General features: G+C 36.7%; 2 protein-coding genes across 3 annotated transcripts in view; one reads left to right on the forward strand and one right to left on the reverse strand.

Moving 5' to 3' along the window:
* The first annotated feature begins 1,161 nt into the window (after positions 1-1,161).
* gdf7 (growth differentiation factor 7) lies at positions 1,162-9,845 on the forward strand. The gene is made up of 2 exons (XM_082144221.1): positions 1,162-1,586; positions 4,634-9,845. The coding sequence occupies exons 1-2, from the start codon at positions 1,289-1,291 to the stop codon at positions 5,593-5,595; spliced, it is 1,260 nt and encodes a 419-aa protein (XP_082000347.1). The 5' UTR covers positions 1,162-1,288; the 3' UTR covers positions 5,596-9,845.
* Positions 9,846-14,716: 4,871 nt separating this feature from the next.
* The window catches only part of ldah (lipid droplet associated hydrolase), a 39,214-nt gene continuing 33,718 nt past the window's right edge, over positions 14,717-20,212 (reverse strand). For both annotated transcript variants that reach the window (XM_082144223.1, XM_082144222.1), the window contains exons 6-7: positions 19,029-19,111; positions 14,717-16,191 (exon numbers count right to left, since the gene is read on the reverse strand). In XM_082144223.1, coding sequence (XP_082000349.1) covers positions 16,000-16,191; positions 19,029-19,111 — 275 coding nt within the window. In that variant the 3' untranslated portion in view covers positions 14,717-15,999. The remainder of the gene's footprint in view (positions 16,192-19,028; positions 19,112-20,212) is intronic.

The raw sequence follows: 20,212 nt of genomic DNA on the forward strand, positions 1-20,212 counted from the left end.
ATCTGATATATTATAGCATAGAGTTGGTTAATCCAGACAGCAAATCAACACACAATCAGTTGCATGTTGACATGGATGATCTACAGTATTTTAGGCCCATACAGCAGTGTAAAGTTATATAAATGAAGTGTTTGGGTAGTGCCATTGGACTTATGCTTTACCTCAACATTGTGATCCAAGGTTGAATCTCCATGGTATATGCCACATTTTAGGCTGGACATTTTGAAATACAATTTTCGGCTTAAGAACTTGAGCATATGTTAGCTGTGATGAAATAATAATGGATGGTTATGTTCCCTTTTTGATTCCAGTAAGTGTCAAGTGAAAAGAAGCATATGCTTGACTGATTATGCATATGATAGTCTTTATTTTTTTATGTTGACAAGGTGTAAATTAGTATAAAAATGGATAGCATTAAGAAAGAAACAGATCTAAATCTCAATGCATTCACTATTGGGTTGCACAGCAGAGGGAATATCATATATCATAGTGAATGTCTTTAGTAGTTTTATAGTAATCTTTTCGTAGGTTGTATTTTTTGGTGTTTACACAGAAGTTCACTTTCAAAAAGAAAACTACACTGAGAATTATTACCTGAGTAAGATGTGAAGCAACTAGCCTCAATCTCCCCCAAATCTATAAGAAAATGTGTAGCCTAACTGAGTTTCTGCATAGTGAAAAGGAATGTTACTGTTAGCATTTTAAAGTAGGCTGCTACTTTATTGCGATTTAAACTTCGCATGAACGTATAGCATGGGTCTTTTCAACTGTAGATGGCAGTGCGCGCGCATTAAATGGGGGACGATTGCGCAAAAGGTGTAGCATGAAAAGCAACAATTTCTATTAAAATGGAAATTGACCTTATTGACCTCCAATACGTCTATTTATGTTATTATTCTTATTTAGAAGAAGATTATTTGTCAATGTCATAAAAAAACAATAGACCTAGCCTATAATTATAGGCTGCTAAGAAAATTCCCAGCAAAGCAGAATAAGTGGACAGGACACCTTTCATTGTTTATTATTAGTCAAGCTCATTCGGTTTAGCATTATTTAGTGATATAAAATTGGCATTCTAACTGGCAATAATATTAGTCCTCTGAGAATATTGTTGGGGATTTGAAAACACAAAATATCTTTCCAACGGGGGGCGCTCTTTGAGTACTAAGCAACAGGCATTCAATGTTACTCACATTCAAGATATTAACACTTTCTAAAGAGCAAAGGGGAGTTTCCAAAGTCATCAAGTCCATCCAACTTTGCCATTTTCGGCCAGAGACCACTGAAAATGACTCCCAAGAAGACTGCCGCTCCCTTCCTATGGTTTTCCTTTTGCTTTGGGATTATTATTGAGGCAGTGGTGCTGGGATCGGTGCAGTACCCCTCTGATAACGGGCTTCACTCACATCTGGATGCGCGCGGTCCTGCAGAAGACAGCACGAGCTCCACATCTGTTCATGTTCCGTCTTACATGATCTCTCTGTACAGGACTCTATCGGAACTGGACCGACGGGGAGGCAACGGCAGCCAGACACGCTCCAGGAGATATGCCAACACAGTGACCAGCTTCATGGACCTGGGACAAGGTGAGTGAGATTGACAGATAGATAGATGGGTTGTAAAATGATCTCATTCCGGCCATCGGTGCGGATTTCATACCTTCAGATTGAGCCTGATCTGTTTATTTTGATGTAGGCTATTATATACTTGGCACATAAAATCATTAATTGTGATAAATTGTAAAAGGTACATGCTGCCGTAATAAATCACTTTATATCATGCCGTAGCTTATAAATGACAGCTGACACTGTAAGATGATTGATCTCGGTGTGACTTTGACTGAGAGTTTATAGGCCTATTTCAAGCATGATATTGCATAGCCTTGAAATTCTCTGATGCTTTAGAATATATTATTATCAATCAAATAATTTGTTGCCGATTAACAATAATAATAATTAGGCTATTATAGGTCCAATTAGCCTACGAACAACAAATTGCACTAAAAATATCATATTTAGTTTATGCATTATAGCCTACATTAATTAGGGAAATGCGCAAATCTGCGTGTATTACAGTTACGCGAATAGACTGTTTTTCTTTTCCCAATTAAACTCGAAAAGAACAATAATTTAGTAAAGACTGTTACGGTGATTCTATATTGCTCTGCGACTGCGTGTTTCCATGTTTTTGAAGCTCAAGTTTAATTTTTTGTTTAGGATCATCTACTTCCCGATAATATTTTCGAAATAGGCCTAGGCTACATACAATTCCAAAAAATAAATATGAAGTCAAATGTCTCAAATTTCCACCATCTGTGACAGATAAGCTTCAGCAGCACCTTGAGTTAAAGTAGGCTATAAGCACGCGCTCTCCCCTCCAGGTGTTGCTGATAAAGATAGAGAAACATTTTAATTTAAAACTTATGTTCAAATAAGATTGTCACGTAAAAATACAGAATTTGTTAAATGCAGTGTGTCAACTGCATAAATGCAGCACGGCCAAATACATGGAGATTTGCGTAAAAACATTTTTTTTTTTTTTTTTTTTTAAGTAGGCTATAACGTTAAAAAGGTTCTGTTCTTGAATGTTCGATGGATTGAAGTGACATTCATACATTATTACATATGAGGCCACAGCCTTTGAATAATAAAAAAGCGCCCAATGTCACATTTGTTTTGGGTAGGCTATTGAGGGTAATAATTAGCATTGAATTCCAAGCATCATATTTCCACCTTATATTTTCCCACATTTTGTGAAAAATGGAGAATAAAGAAATTTGATTCGATCTCTCTGAGTTCTTACAAAGAAAATAAAACGATGGATGTCACTTTGTTTAAAAATAAATAGTGGGGGGACCGTGGTGGAGATGACATCACGAAATGGCGAATGCATAGATCATAAATATTAATTAGGCAGAAATGCCCAAAAGTAATTTAAACCACAATTTAAATATTACTTTTGCCAACATAAAATTAAGTTATACAGTGATATGAAGCAGCAATTATTCTTACTGACCAATTTAAGTGCTAAAATGAACTTGTAACGTATTTAAATTATACCTTCACATATACATCTGATGCTTTTGGGACCAGAATTGTGTCGGTGTGTAGATACATGCATAGACCAGCTCTAATCATCAGCAGTGAATTGTTGGTTCAATGGTATGTATTGGTGGCTTGTTATGAATATATGGAGTTTCTGTTTCAAATCTGGCCTGGGAGTGTAGCATGCTTCTTTGTGAAGATTTCCCACCTGTTCCCATCATAAATTATGCCAATAAATGATAAAAAAAAGATAAAAAAAAGATTCTAAACAAAATTATTTATCCAATATATGCAGGAAAAAAAAGAAAAAAAAAGTATTAAAGGTATAACCAAAATATGACTGTGCATTGTCTGAAGCCATAAAAACTAAGAAATTCAGACAATATTTGTAGACCCCAAGGTACTTGACTGGAACTTGAGTCCCTGACTGCCTCAGCTCATTTTCTAGGTTATGTCATTGTTTAGTCTGGCAAGCGGATATTAGCTTAGAGGAGGATGCTTTACTCTACACCCCTCCCCTCTGTTCACCTTTCTTTCTGTTTTTTATAGCATTCCTTTGTCTCAGAGAGGAGATGTATAGTGCTTTTCTTTCAAAACACCTCTTTTGCATGCTCCTTGCACTCATGTAGCACCACAGGGCAAGTACATTATTTGTGGCCAGTCCGCAAAAGTCTGCTAGCTTTAAACAGTTTGCGATTACCATTCTGAAGGTCTCTCTCACAGTGTAGCATCAATATATGTCCCGATCTGGCCTTTGTGCAGCCACCTCATATTGGAAGAATCCTCTTCATGTTTAACCCATGAAACTGCGGTCTCTGTATCAGGTTGCATTGTACTCTGGGTTCCATGTTTGAACTGTATGTCAAGATGTCAACATCGAAGCTTGTTTTACTCTAAACGCAAAGTCTGGTCTCTCTTAGCAAAGGTTGGTTCTGCATCATCTCAGTCACGGATGAGACTGAGTATTGGATGTGTTCTTTCAGCCAATTTCTTTCTCCAGACAAAGAAAAAGAGAGGACAACATCTTGCAGACAGAGATTTTGTTCCCTGCAGCGAAGTTAGCTGTGCAAATAATGAAAGACCAGTTCCAGTTCATGGTGGCCACAGAAAACTGAGGTCCACCCCGGCTTGAAATGTTACCTAATATTTAATTACACCCTTAAGCCACCCACCTTTTAAATTTACTACATCCTCCTGAGGACATATAGGGGAAGGAGGAGGGCTTCTCTGAGAGCTGAGCATTTCCAATATCCTGCCAAACCTTCTTCTCACTCAATCAGTGTAATTAGCAGATGCTGCCAAAGGCCTTCACAGTCTGACAGGTCAGCCAAATGCTCTCCACCTGGTCTCCGTGAGCATGCTGCACCTCGTGTTTGGAGAAGTCATTCAGGCCCTTGAATGTTATTCTCATTGAGTAGATGGAATGACAATTTGTGTATGCCATTTTCACAAAAGCCATATGTAAGATTGTTCATAGTAAGGTGAGAAAACGCATCAGTGTTTGCCTCTTGTAAGCTTGCTGCATTCATTCTTAAAATTCAAAAACTTCATATTTCAATGCTAACCCATTTTTTCTCTTACACCTTCAGACGAGCTTTCCCTGAAGTTCCATCAGCAGTACACATTCGACCTGTCTGGTCTCTCACGACTGGACGAACTGATGGAGGTGGAGCTGCGGGTTCTGAGGCGGCCACCACCTGATGTCTTAAGTTTAATCTCCCGTGGTGGGAACCTGTACCGACTTCTCCTTCATACCTGCTCCCTCCTGGGATCCTCTCACCAATCTCTTCTCCTCACCTCCAGGACCATTGATCTTCTAGATACCGCTTCAGCCACATGGGATGTGTTTGATGTTGGTGCAAGCGTGAAGACCCACCTCAAGTTGCATAGGACCGTGGAAGGCAGCCGGCCATTGTGTTTCAGCATATCAGCTGTTTCTGATTCAAATAACGAGGCCGTGCATCCAAGCATGCTGGGTCTGAGCCACGAGGATCAGCAGACCCATGAAAGAGCCTTACTGGTGGCCTTTTCTCGAGCTCGGAAGAAGGAGAACCTCTTTAGGGAGATCCGTGAGAAGATAAAGGCCATGAAAAGTCGTAAATTTCCTGCACGGGAGCATGATATTAAAAGTCATCCAAGACATCGGCGGAGGAGACGGACAGCATTAGCAGGCCGTCCTGGTGTAGTACCTGTTACAGGAGGCGGCGGTGGAGGAAAGGGAGGTGGCAGACGGAGGACACGTTGCAGCCGGAAGCCGCTTCACGTGAACTTCAAGGAGCTGGGTTGGGACGACTGGATTATTGCACCACTAGATTACGAAGCTTATCACTGCGAGGGTTTGTGCGACTTCCCGTTGCGCTCACACCTGGAACCGACCAACCATGCCATCATCCAGACTCTCATGAACTCCATGGACCCAGAGTCCACCCCTCCAAGCTGTTGCGTTCCTTCTAAACTCAGTCCCATCAGCATCCTGTACATTGACTCTGGGAATAACGTAGTTTATAAACAGTATGAGGACATGGTGGTGGAGAGTTGTGGGTGCAGGTAGCAATGTGAGCGAGGGGTGAGCTACCCCTGGACCCTATACGAAAGCTGCCGCTGCCTCATACGCAGAGGCCAAGCACTGCATTGTGGGCAAGACGAAGCAGTCAGAGCTGGTGAGAGGGACAGTGTGTAAATGTGTGACAAAGAGCATGTGTGTATGTTCAGACGGCGATAAGACATTGAGTTGTGTTTATGAAGCGAGCAGAGGACATGTGTGCCGAACAGCTCCAAATTCCCTTACAACACCAAATAAACAACTCCTCAACAGAAAATGAGTGAAAACCTAGGCTTTCCAGAAATTATTTTACATCCTGTTAATGTAAACTCAATGATAGAGTGTTGAAGTATCCTTGCAGCAGCGGTAGAAATGTTGGCCCCGTTAAGACTCGGAGTCTGAGAATCTGTCAGCGGTAGCACGCAACTATAACGTGTATAACAGTAAAGGTGCTTTGCATGACAGTCAGCTTATATTCAAGATGAAATAGCTCTGCAGAATTTGAAAGTTCCTCTGAAAATGTTTCTCAGAGGAGTCTAGTGGCCTTAATCAAATACGGCATTGACTGAGTGAAAGTTAACACTTTTGACTCCATTCTAAATCTAAGGGGTCAAAGTGTAGCTGGTTAGCATGGCCTCATTAGCCCCTGCTGGTAGATGTCACATCTACACCATGTGGCTGCAAAAACACCTTTCTCAATTGACGGCCATTCAAAAAAGCTGTGTATTCTAATGGAATAAAAAAAATTAAAAGCAACATTTAAAACACAGATCTTTCATTATATTAAAGTAGGTGTTTTACCAGGCTTTTTAAAGTGTAAAACTTGCAAACTGTCTTTTGTAACAGTGCAGGATAGTCAAAAGTAAAGGATTTGGGACTGTGCATGTGTGATCCCATCAACCACACAGAATTGTCATGACTCATGACATAATTTTCCTGCAGCTTTAGAATGATTAGTCACATGACATTTATGGCTCAAGTTATTGGCTCGAAAATTACAGATTTAAAATTGCATACTTCTGAGAGTCCTCATCATACTAACTGACAGCTTTCTCCTAGTACCTAGACCTCCATAATCATATATACACAGTATGGTTTTCCTTTTTGCAACTTTAGATGCTTCTAGAACCAAAAGACACATGTAATAATTGAGCTTGACAGTTCTGAATTTTATATCAAGATAACCCACCTACATTTGATGTAGAAAGGTGGAAATCTCAACATTGGCCCACATAAAAAAAGAATAACACATAACAGTGTTTAGCACATCATTTTACATTCTTAAAATAACATACTAAATGCTAAAAACTAAAATGAAGCTCTTTAATGAGAATGAGAAACTAGGCGTTTTTTAAAAAATGTTGATGAGACCATTTGGCTTCGGTCGGATGATAAAGCTGCAGTATAGTACATGATGTATGCAATATGTGCAAGATAAATGACTTCATTGCATGGAGCGACCTCAGACCTTATTTTGTGAAAGGCGCTGTGGAGCCAAAATCAAAATGATTGTTTTGTTTTATCCTGACACTAGATTTGGCTGTTTGAGTGTCTACTTTCAGTGTTCACTTACATTTACTGAGAGGGTTTGTTTACTTGCACTGGTAATTAGATTAGATTACTTTTATCCTTTAATGTCATGCCTTATTATGGATTATCAAACAAATCTGCAGTATTTTCTCAAATGTTTGATTTAAATCATTTATGTATGAATGATAGCCACAAGGTAAAAAAAAAAAGTGCCTTGTACCATAAGTATAACAAAAAGGGACTTAATGTATGCCCAATTTAAAATCTTTAAAGGGATATGTTCACCTAAAAATAAAAATTCTATCATCATTTACTCAATCTAATGTTGTCCCAAATCTGCAAGACTTTCTTTTCTCAGTGGTACATAAAATATGTTTTGAAGAGTGTTGGTAACCTAACAGTTTTGGTTACCATTGACTTCCATTGTTTGGCCCAAATCTGGCCAAAAACAGAAATCTTTCTAAAAATATATTTTATGTTCCACGGAAGAAAGGAAGTTTGGGTGAATTATCTCTGTAATTAGTTCAGTTTATATGAACGTTTTTAGAAGCTCTTCAAAATCAAAATCAAAATAAAGCTTCTAGCATTTGTTAATCTCAGTGTCAGGTCAGAAATATTTGCCTGCTTACTGTTTATATAACATCACTGTTTCCTCTATGAAGAAATACAAAGCAGATTTTTAATTCATAACAGCAACTGTTTTTCTTTCTTTTTTGACATTTCTCCATGGTAATTCCCCTCAATCAATGTTGGTCTCACTGTATGGGAATGATAATCACCTAAATTGTCCACGGTGGCATTATGAAAGTTACATTCCTAAATCAACAGACCACAGAAGAATTAGCCAGAGCATCTGCGCAGTTCAGAACAATATAATGGCACGAAGTCTGTGCGATTCTCAAGAAAACATCCTGTGTGGTTTTACGATACATTATTGTCGTGACTGTTGGTGTACGAGCTTGTTGTTTTGACTGTTTTTAAGTACTTTGGCGGAAATAAGTTCTTAACTTTTAAGTTACCATTTCTTTTTAAACAAATTATGTCGAAGACAGTTCTTCAAAAATGCTCACGCCTCACAATATTTCTTCAGTTCCCATTCAAATCATGCTGGTCTGTTTTTGCTCTGCAGACTGGTTAAACTCAGGACTGTTTGAAAAGATAAAGCAAAATCTATTTCAAACCTATACAAACAAATTAATTACATTTGGCCAGTCAAGGATAATTCAAGCAATATCCCTCTTTAGGGGTCTCTATCTCTTCTCATTGTAAACATTCCCAACCGTATGTGCTTGCTCCTTAATCTAATTCCTCTCAAGGCAGTTTCTCCAAACAATTTGATTCTTTTTATAAGCAGTCTTTCTTTCACTATTGACACTATCGTGATCTCACACCTAGCTGGAAAAGATTAACATTACGGGGTGCCATCTTTGGTTCAAGGAGATAAAGAGGCATGAAGAGTGCCGTTGCCTCTTCTGTTGTTCGGAGGTCTGGAGGTTATCAGCTTAAGCGCTGCATGGGTTACTTCAGCTGTGTCTCGCTACTTTACTAAAGTGAAAAGCCTTAGGAGACATTTAGTAGAGAAGGAGTTTCAATCCAGCATGCCAAGTGCTCTCAGAGAAATGAATGCAAAGCCTGCAGGATTGTCATGGTTCAGTAGAGAGGTTTGGCACCCCTCGGATATACATGCTGATCAGTGCTAAGCAATGTTAACTTACCTTCACCGATATCTGGTTTACTTTACTGTAAAGCAGGGGAAATATATGTTGGGGTGGGGGGAACAATAAGCCGTGACTGATTATTATTTTTTTTTTTTTACTAGAACAAAGGCTTAAAATATAAGTGTAAATTATTGTACACATGCCAAAAAACGCTTTTCTTAATTTAATGCATTTAGAGTTATGTATTGGCTGCGAAAATGATAATTTTAAAAGTAAAAATCTTAAAAAGGGAGAATGTCTTTTTTTTTATTGACTTTTTATTGTAAATGCACTGTGTATGTGAGAGTATGTATACTGTTAGATAAGGAATTGTACATAATTCAATTGTAAATTATCTGCAATATATTGATTTCTTGTTTTTTTGGGGGATATAATGTTTATTAGTATATGTATAAAAAAATATATAAATTTAAATTTAAAAAGCAAAAAGTAAACACACTTAGCATCTTTTCATACTTCTTTATTGCATTGTCATTTTTGTACAGATGATTTTATTAAAAAAAAAAAAAAAAAAAACTCTCCCGCACTCCCGCAGCAAATCTTCTTTCCCAGACATCCACATGAAAGTGAACCTTCGGTGACTGTCTGACTCACCCACGGTTCCGGAATCATTATTGGGTTTGTATTTTGTCTCATTTTTTTGCCAGCAAGTATTCAGGAAGTTTCCAGGTGATTCTAAATTCCACACAACACGGGGTGAAGAGGGGGATACGGTATTGTCCGGCGCTGGTAGGGGAGCAGTGTGGCATTGTGTGCTAAACTCCAGGAAACACTAATGTGTGGAGGGTCTCTGTGGAGGTTTTTTTTTTTTTTTTTTTTAGAAATGAATGACTTTGTGCCCTGCCATTGAGCACTTGTCCAGAGGTTATGATGCAAGAGCAAAGAGGAGATGGATCATCACTCACTTTTATTACAATACCTCCAATATTTAAAAAGGAGTAACAGAGATAACTTATTCAAAGACGTTTATGCCGTCTGTTAATCTGTTTTTGATGGATAGCAAAACTAATCTGAATCAAGGTCACTAATATTTCCTTTGTTGAGTCTACAGATACTGCAATAATACACTATATCAAACAATTATTAGAGACAGAGAATAGGTGGCCCCTCACCAAGTCCATTTTTTAGGGATGCTTTTAAATGAACACTGACCCCCAAATATTTGAACAACTGCCTGGAGTCCATGACAAGAGGGGATACAGTTTTTCTTTATGAGAGGAAAGATCTTTTTAAACACGCTTGTTTCTTTTTTATTGAATCATGTCGCAGAATCACAAGTAAGACCAAAAAAAGCATTGCAGTGTCCAGACTTTGACATCTGTCCAGATGTCTTTTCCTGAGAGCCACTTTGGCCCATATAAAATCTAATTCAGGTCAAAAAGTTGATAGACAGCTTGAGATGGAGGAAATGATGAGGCTGACATCCAAATGTTTTTTTGAGACAAATATAGTCAGATTCTGTAGTAACACTGGCCTAAATCTTTCATTTAGACACTTGAAAGTGGGTATTAATGCTATTTTTAAAGATGAATGCATAACATTTTATTAAAAATGATTGAAAAAACAATATAGTACATTTATTAATACACTAAATATTTTAAATAAAAAAATACATTTATTTTCAGTTGGCTAATAAGTGACCACATTCTTAGGTATAGTATATTAAAAATAAAACACATAATACAATTAATATATTTAAACTATATAAAATATACTAAATACAGTATGATACAAAACATTTTATTGTCATTTATCCATTACTACATATTTTCTAACATGGTGTATAATATATATATATATATATAATTTATTTATTTTTTTTAGTTCTTTTTTTACGTTTTCCATCATAAAGGAAATCTCATTTCCATGGCCAGCATGTTGTAAACTTACATATCAAACAGGCTAAATATGTAAATATTGTTGTATGATTGCATGCATTTATCTAGGGGTTTTCTAATAGGATACATTCTAGTTTGCACTTAATCTAGAACTGCACAATAAAATCCATGTCTTTTCTCAAAATATTGGGCATTTACCATTTCATAAAGCTTTTCCAACATGGGGAATCAGCTTGCCATGTCACACCTGTTTCATGTGTCCCTTCTGAATACTATATGCATTATACAGCATTACACCGAACATATATGAAACTGGCGCACACAAAATACTAAAGACTCATAAAGTATGCACATGGTTATCAGCACTTTTAATATAGCTGAATGCAAAGGCAGTTAATTGCATCAAACTCAGGGTTGTCTGGCTTGCATGTCTTTTAGTGTGTTTTTCATTTTCATACATTTCTGTTCATTTTACTTTTCGTTTCCCTTCTATTTAAAGTGCATGATTCCACTATTACACTCAGATGTTAATGTAAATACTGTATTTAAACTGATCTTATTCCCCTAAACCGAATCAATAGCAATGATGGGCCACCGTTGGGGACAATTCTGGCTCTCTGTAAGTTACACAACCTGAAAAACATTTTCAATACTCCCGTGAGAGCAGGCTTGTGGGATGGGATGCACTGTTTGCTTTTCCTACACTCAAAGTTTGTGTCATTGAAGGAGAATGTAGGACCTGAATTATATATATGAATAGGAAATAGCTACAGTATCTGTGCTGCTATTATGTTTTGGAAGACAAATCTCACAATAGCACCAAATACAGTAGGCTTACATTTAGTAGAAAAGATCTATTTCAATTTGAACCCCAGATCAGAGCGTATCAGATGATGTTAAGTTGGTACAAAAACTGGGAGAGAGGGGAACAAAGAACAACTATTGCGATGTCAAAACAAAACATAACAAAGACCAGGGGGAAAGAAAATGATCTATTGCAGATGATATTTGGCAGGAAAATACCAGAGTATCTTTGGAACGATTCTTCATCACCACAAGAGAACCCAAACCACTCTGGAGACGTAAAACAGTAAAGCTTGTTTGCTTTGCCACAATTCAATCCACCCGGGCAGGATTACTCCATTTCCTTCTAACTAGCCCTGCCTCCTGGTTTAAATCAAGGATAAGCAAATTAAGGGGCTTTGTCATTCTTTTTGAGAAGGCTGGAAAGGAAGATTAAAGAGACCTGGGCTTACACGGAGAGTCCCGACTCTCAGAGAGAACGGGAAACAGATCAGATGGAAATATTTACTGAGTTTTTGCTGAGCCGCTCGGCAACAAGATGCGCCAATCTCTGCCGAGTACTGAAGACGTCAGATTTCAAATCATCTGAACAAGTTGGTGTGAATATGCCACATGTCAGTACTTGTTGAGGACCTGTGTGCATGGTGTTGTGCCAAAGCCTTTTCTAAAGAAATATCTGTCATCATAGTGGCCCTCGGGGGAATTTCCTTGCCACTTTTTCCCATATAATGAAAGCTCCAAAATGCAAAAAAGTAGCCATTGTATCGCTACTTTTACACTGTCAAGTTAAAGTCACAATGAAATCAAAATGGTTAATTCTTTTTTTTTTCTGGAATATTGCAGTATTTATTATAAATGCCCAATCCGTGAATGCCCAATTCATGTGCCCTCGTAATCTTTAATCAAAGTAACTTCCTGTCCCTCTTGCAGTGATATCTCTTCTCTTGTGACTGGTGTGAGGTTGGGACAACCTGTCACTCAAATGATTTACAGCAAACCACAACCATACAAAAATGCATTCTGTGTGAACGGCCCTAAAAGTATCACAAAAGTCGTCAAAATGACTTATGCAATATATTCCAAATGTTTTGAAGCAGAGTAAAATTTGGTTATTGGCTCATAACCATCCTCTGGTGGGCTGTTAACCAGTTTAACAAGATCAAGTTAAACTTAATGCGATGATCTGATTTGCAAACAAATCATTCAGAATCAACTGATTTGATAGATCTGACACAAAATAATGATTTGCTCAGGAATTGGACATCACTTCTCTCAGTTCTTTCAGTGAATAATGATACAAAATTTGGTCTGTTCCATCACAAGGCTTTAGAAGACGTGGAATACAGCACTTGAGTCATATGGACCAATTTATTATACTTTTATGGTGCTTTTTTTAAAAAAAATGTGGAGCTTGACAGTCCCAGTTCTCATTCATCTTTATTGTATGTTAAAGGGATGGTTCGGAGTAAAATCAACCTAGGGTCCATTGCACCATGACCTCGAGACAAACACCCCCCAGAAGCCTTTTTTCCCTTGGTCGAACATTATTAAAGTTAGAGCTTATCTAGAGATATCAGCCGGATGACTTAGTGCAGGCGCTAATGGATCCAAGGTTGTATCTCGTAAATTACCCCACTAATAATGCCCGGAATGGTACCAAACTTATACAGTAGTACAAATAGGTTCTGTACTCATAAAACGAGGCATTGGAAAGTTTGTAAGTACATCAGGAGTTTATTTAAATAACACTTGCCTGATGGCTTATGCTACCGCTAACCCAGACGTCGAAGTCACTTCCGTGATTTGGGAAAAGTCCTTTGCAAAACTCACAAGTGTAAGGGAAAAGCTAGTGAATTTATTAAATTTTTTCCGAAGTGTTGACAACTTAGTGTTAACTAATAATTGTTGCAAACTGGTACTACCAACAAAATATTAGTGGATTCCTGGAACTGGGCGTCGTTACACTAAATCTTTATGCATCGCTTTCTGACAGGACTTTTCCCAAATCACAGAAGTGACCTCAACGTCCAGGTTAGCGTTAGCATGAGCCATCAGGCAAGTGTTATTTAAATAAACTCCTGATGTACTTATACTTTCCAATGCTTAGTTTTATGAGTACAGAATTTGTACTACTGTAGAAATTTGGTACCATTCCAGGCATTATTAGTGGGGTAATTTACGAGATACAACCTTGGATCCATTAGCGCCTGCACAAAGCCATTCGGCTGATATCTCTAAATAAGCTCTAACTTTAACAATGTTCGACCAATGGAAAAAAAGGCTTCTGGGGGGGGGGGGGGGGGGGGGGGTGTTTGGCTCGAGGTCATGGTGCAAAGGACCCTAGGTTGATTTTACTCCGAACCATCCCTTTAAAATGTGGACAGGATATTCTTCAGAAATTAAGAAAATAAGTCATACAGGTTTGAAACGACATCACTTTGAATATGAGCATCAGAGTAAAATATAAAAGTTTTGATGTTGCATTACATTGACTGAGGTGGTTAGAGGACTGAATAACATTACGGGTCCCTGGGCATTTGAGGTAAACTGTCAAAATATTTCACTTGGTAATTCCCAGGAAACCATGCAAGTGGAGAACAAACCTACAGCCGGGTTTTCTTATAAGAGGTCCCGCTTTGGCTCCCCATTCACCATAAAGCAAACTCTTGGGATATGTCCGGAGCCAAGTTGGGGCCTAAAGAATCTAAACTGGTCTCAAGCTAAGAGAATAGCAGCTTTACAGGTAAAACACTATTCCAGAATCCTGCTGATGCAGTCTGGAGAATAAAAATGATCCAGGATTAATGTTGAGGTCCATTTATGTGGAGACCGCTCAAATATGCATAATTTGTCTGCCTTTAACCAGGGTCAGCCCAAGTTTCATTAAAATTCATAATATCGTGGTCCATGCTAGTACAGGCATTTCCTGCCATATTAATACAATTTCTCTTCAGAAAGAAATCAAATCACATGTAACATGTCCTAAGTGTAAAACATTTCAATGAAAAACCAAAAAGAAAAGGTTCAAGAGATCACACACAAATGATACACGATGCTAAAGCAAATATATTTGCTCCTCAAATACTGAATATCTGAATATTCAAAACATTTAATTCATGACAATTAACATTGTAATTTGTAATTTAACTATACTAAATGATTATAGCAAATACATAGAAATTCAACATTTCTCTCCCAATGACAGAAATCAACTGCAAAAAATGCTAAAATTGGACAATGTCTCTTTACAAGCTTTTATTGATTCAATTGCAAAATGTTTTATTAACAATATATTGTATTTGTTAACAATTTCAATTAAACTATACTTCTGTATAGTTTACATTATGTATTGTTTGTTTTTGTTTACTGATGTTATTGTATTTTTTTTCACATTTCTATTATAAAATAACTTTATGGAATTTTTTATGTTGAAAAAATTATTTTCCATCAAGAGGACAACATCGTCATGCCAGGCTGTTGTTGTATACAAGAATCTTGTTCTTAAAGGTGCATTGTGTAATATTTAGGAGGATCTGTTGACAGAAATGCAATATTATTTACATAACTAAGTTTTCAATGTTGTATAAAGACCTTACTCTTAATGAACCGTTATGTTTTTATTACCTTAGAATGAGCCATTTATATCTACATACACCGTGGGTCCCCTTACATAGAAATAGCCATTTTGCGCCAACATGTTTCTACAGTAGCTCTAAAAGGACAAACGCATTTCATCACTATGTTGTTCTTCGTGCAAAGAAGCTAGCTAAAGTCAGCGAATAAAACATTGACACAATGATTAACAAGTAACACTAATATTCACAATTACATATCGTTTTACTGAATAATTAAGTAAACCTAATTTCTTAATTTATCTTTGTAAAGAAACCTTATTGCTTAATTGGCTACTCCCTGCCGTCTCAGACGACGACATCTTTTCCTGTCGGCCACCGTAACTTCTGTTGGTTGCAATTCACAACCTCACCTCTAGATGTCGCTAAAAATTACACAGTGCACCTTTAAGTGACTTGTCTGGTTGTCAAGTTTGGAAAATTACAGATTTCCACAAAAATAAATTATTTATGCAATACACTGAAAAGTTGAAGAACAAGATACATTTACTTACACATATTTGAGAATTAAATTATCATATATTTCACAATATATTAACATGTTCATGAATATTTTGAGGAAAAATGAAATCTCACCAATACATCAGTCATAGAGCTTCATCGTCACTGTGAAGGGACACGTGATATGCTTGATACGTCACCATGGAATTCACACTGCACCGACACGCCGACCAACGGCAACAGACACCGACTGAACATCTTAATTTGGCATTTGTCGGGTCATGGAATGTTTGACAAGTGACACACTGTAATCTGGTGATCTGTTGGTTCAGTGTGAATTAGCCTTACATTCTAAAATAATGGTCTTTTTTTTTTTTTTACTCACACATGGGGCTCAGTTAGAATATTTGTCTGATAGACATTAAAGTTGAATAAATGTTATTCTGGTAGTTAGAGCGTCCTCAAATCATCTAAGATCCACTCAGCCGTCATGTTAGCCATTTCATCCCCTGAATCCAGGACAAATGCGTGCCGGATGCCCCTCTCGCACAGACGAATGTCCCCTTCAGGGAAGTCCTTTCTGATATCATGGTAATACTGCACAGGGCACCAGTGGTCCGTAGCTCCATAGTAAAAAATAAGCTGTAAAAGACAAAAAAGACAAACCTCAAATGATATAGGTTGGTTCCCACACTGTATGTGGGATTCACCACTATGACCATGCATCATAATAAGAGCAGAGCTACAACAATTCAGTTTTTCTGACATTCATTTGAGAGAAAGTACTTGTGTGTCACAAAACCCCATATTTCATTTTAAAGGCACAATCTATGATGTAAGAATAACAAAAGTTTCAGCCTTCCCATTTGATTTGCATAGGAACTTAGACCACCACTGGAGTTTATAGTATGTGCTCCTTCATATTCCTCAGCTCACCTCATAATTTCAGAAACCGCTATCAATGAATGACATATGCCATCATTTAAAGCTCTAAAACTTTTTGCTTTGTGAAAAGAATTCAACTAGGGCTGTCAAATAATTAAAAGATTTAATCAAATGAATTACATTATACACTAAGTAACTGCATAAATTAGTATTTGTTTAGAGAAAACCCTAATAAAAGATAATTTGTTTAATTTTAATCTTAATCTTTAAAAATTAAAATCTAAAAATTAATCTTTTTTTTTTTAAAGAATTTATTTAAAAAATAGGATAAAATAATAAAATATAATGCAATAACGTTATAATACAATACAATCTTGAAAAATAAAATAAAATAGGTTTGGGTCAGGGGGCATGAGTAAATAGGTAATTTTTTTATATAATTAATTGTACTAATTATTAACAATTAGTAAACTGACAGCCCTAGTCAAAAACAAGGTATGATCATTCAAATATCATTTGGCAGATGAAACATCAAAGTAGACTGTTCATCATGTGCCATAAATCTATAAAGCAGAATGGAGAAAGTCTTTAAAAAAGGCGGAGCAAACTGAGAACTTCACAGAGGATTCCAAATGGGAAAACAATTAAGATTGCATTTCAATAAAACAAAATATAAGAAAGATTGACATTAAATCCGCTACGTCCACCATGTCCCGTCAGACACCGGTGTGGACACTTGAAGGGTATTTCCTTCAGTTAGGCTTCCGTAACCTGGGCTGAATGATGCCAATAACATCAATGTGAAAGGAAAAACCACCCGTGCAGATTTCTAAAGGCTATTTATTGGTGAGACCTCGAGAGCCGTACACAATAGAAAGATCAAATTCTCTTGTCAACTGCTTTGCATGATTTCTCTGACAAACTGCATAATGTATAGCCTTTGCCGACTGTACCAGTTAATCATGATGGGTTCTACATCTGTCGGCCTGATCGATTTCACCACAGCCCATAAATCTAATAGAGGAGTCAGATGCATGTGGTTTAAGGCTGAGAGGGGTTTAAACATATGACCTCCTGTCTTCACCTTCAGCTTTTTCGGAAGAAAATTATTCTAGCATCGCTATTGGCAAGCGAGATGGACTGCGAAGCCGATACCAAAGAATGCCACGTACTCTGACACCCATACGGACAAACAGACAATGGTAGTCAGAGACATGGACGGAAAAGTAGAGCTTCCTTCCTCCATGGAATTATGGGTGGGATGCTAAAAGATCAGACCGGGAAAACATTCGATCGGTTTCCAGACTCGAGGGAATTTCTGAAGCTTTGACCAGGAATTACTTCGAGGTGCTATGAGTAACATAAGAAGCAGGCCTCGAGTATGTGACTCTTAAGAGCGGTGACGATATCACCTTTTTAACTGATGACAGATATAGACCATCAGGAGCATGTGTACGCAGTCTCTGCCTTGCATCACACCACAGTACTGAAAGGAACACATGGTTCTTCCGCCCATGCTTCCATTGAGAAAACGGAAGGGTGGGTTGGAGGAACGTGCTTTGAGATCTGATATCTTTTGATCGGTTATCATCTCTCTGAGGGTTAGTCAGCATGGGTTTCATCTGCGTCTAACATGTTTAGAGGTTTGTTCAACGCCCTTAATATGTAGGAAATGAAGGAAAGCTGTGTCATCTGATTGTTTCAGTAAAAACAAATAACAACGGGGAACGATGCTGTTGGCTACAAATGACTTATTACAGTCATCTACAAGTGATCCATCAACATTTTGGCCACAGACAATATTGGCGATATATCAGTTGATTTTCCATATTTAATTGTGCATGCTCTTTTCCACTTTTTTTTACATTTAGATTACCTTTGCCATCATGTAATGCTCATGTTATATTTTAGGTCAATCTTTAAAAACATTATTAATTTAATAACATTGTTAAATGCAATCTTTGGCCAATCTCAAAATAAACATGCATTTTCAATACTGTACATTATTATGTGATGCCTAGCAATTTAAATTATTTTTATTTTTAGACAAAATAGTACATTTATTGCCTATTTATCACTTATAGAATATTTGAATTTTTTGAGAAATGTAATACCCCAACATAATTGTACTATTTATTTAATAAAATATAATGCATTGTTTAATGTATGTCTAGAAGAGACTGGATGTGTATATTGACTGAATAATAAAACATGCATTAGAGAGAGAGTGATAGACTAACACAACATCTCATAAGATACATTGTAGGATACAGATGTTCTTGAATTAGCCACAAATCAGTTCGAGACTGTTGGGAATAGAGTTTGTTTAAAGTAACTTGATCAATTCTGACATGTGCATAATAACACCATTTTTAATTATACCATTTTTTCCATACTGTCATTTTATTCAAACAGCACTTTAAATATTGTTCATTCCATCCTTCCTTCCTTCTTATGTGAAATAAATCACTAAAAAGTCATTAAGATTAATAGAATTGATAGTTGTTCTAAACAAAGGCTAATTTAAAATTAGTGTTTTCAGCTTTTGGCAATGTCCTGAATTAAAAAAATCACTCTTATCTACTGTTTATTACCTTGCTGAGGTGTTGACGAATAGTTGCGTTGTCTCTTTCTACAACCAGTCTCATTTCTTGGCTTCCCATGTACATACCATTGGCTGTAGAGACAAAGAGACAACAACAGAGACAGGCATGTGGATTAGCATATTACAAAATTGCAATAAATGAGGTAGTGCAAACAGAACTTTGTAAACATTTGCATTACACATCGGCCACTGCAAGGTTTACTAAACATGCAGAGTATCAAAATTAAATACACATCCAAAAACGGCACAACCTCAAAGGCCAGTGCGCGTACAAACATGGAAACAGCAACCAGTTCATGAGGATTACATCTGTTCCTGTTCATATTTACTGGATGTACACTCCTACTAAAAGTTTAATGATGCACAATGATGTCATTGATTTAGGGTTCAGACTCTGTGCACTGAAGTGACGTATGTCGTTTGAGAATATTTCATATGATGTGTTCCCAGGTCTCTACATGCAGGCTTTGTAGAGTGGATATTTAAAAGAAATACCATTGATTTTATACTTCATTCTTTTTTTCTTTTTCTTTTGCGAGTGTGTGTGTGTCTGTTTTGTTTTGTTTGTTTGTTTTTTGGTGAAAAGAGGGTTTATTAAAACACTATAAATATGCTAAATAAATAAACAAACTAAGAAGCTGATAAGTATGTATATATATTGTGTGTGTGTGTTAAAATGTAAAATATTATTGAAAGAAGTCACTTATCACTACAGTATAAAGCAAAAAAATATTATTACAATTTAAAGTAATTGTGTTCTATTTTAATAAAAAAGTAATTTATTCCTGTGATGACATTACTCCAGTCTTCAAGGTCACATGATCCTTTAGAAATCATTCTAATATGCTGATTTGCTGCTCAAGAAATGTGCTGCTCTATATACTATATATAAACAGATTTAGATTACAAAAATATCTGCCTCAGAAACAATGAGGAGTTTTGAATGAATTAATCTGAATAAAACTTGAAAAAACAAAAAACAAATAAAAACTTCAATGTTGGGTTTCTATGTTTTATAGGGACATTCCATATATTCCATACATTATATTTACAAGTATATATTCCAATATACATGCCTGTACATTCCATTGACTGTATATTCTATCCCCTAACCTAAACCTACCTATTAAAAAAAAACTTTATGCATTTTTATATTTTCAAACAACATCACTT

The sequence above is a fragment of the Leuciscus leuciscus genome (assembly GCF_965113295.1).
Source record: "Leuciscus leuciscus genome assembly, chromosome: 17".
Classification (NCBI taxonomy): domain Eukaryota; kingdom Metazoa; phylum Chordata; class Actinopteri; order Cypriniformes; family Leuciscidae; genus Leuciscus; species Leuciscus leuciscus.

Coding starts and splice junctions, on each gene's coding strand:
- gdf7 (XM_082144221.1), top strand. CDS start 1,289: ATGACTCCCAAGAAGACTGCCGCTCCCTTCCTATGGTTTTCCTTTTGC. Junction 1,587..4,633: donor CTTCATGGACCTGGGACAAG/GTGAGTGAGATT, acceptor TTACACCTTCAG/ACGAGCTTTCCCTGAAGTTC.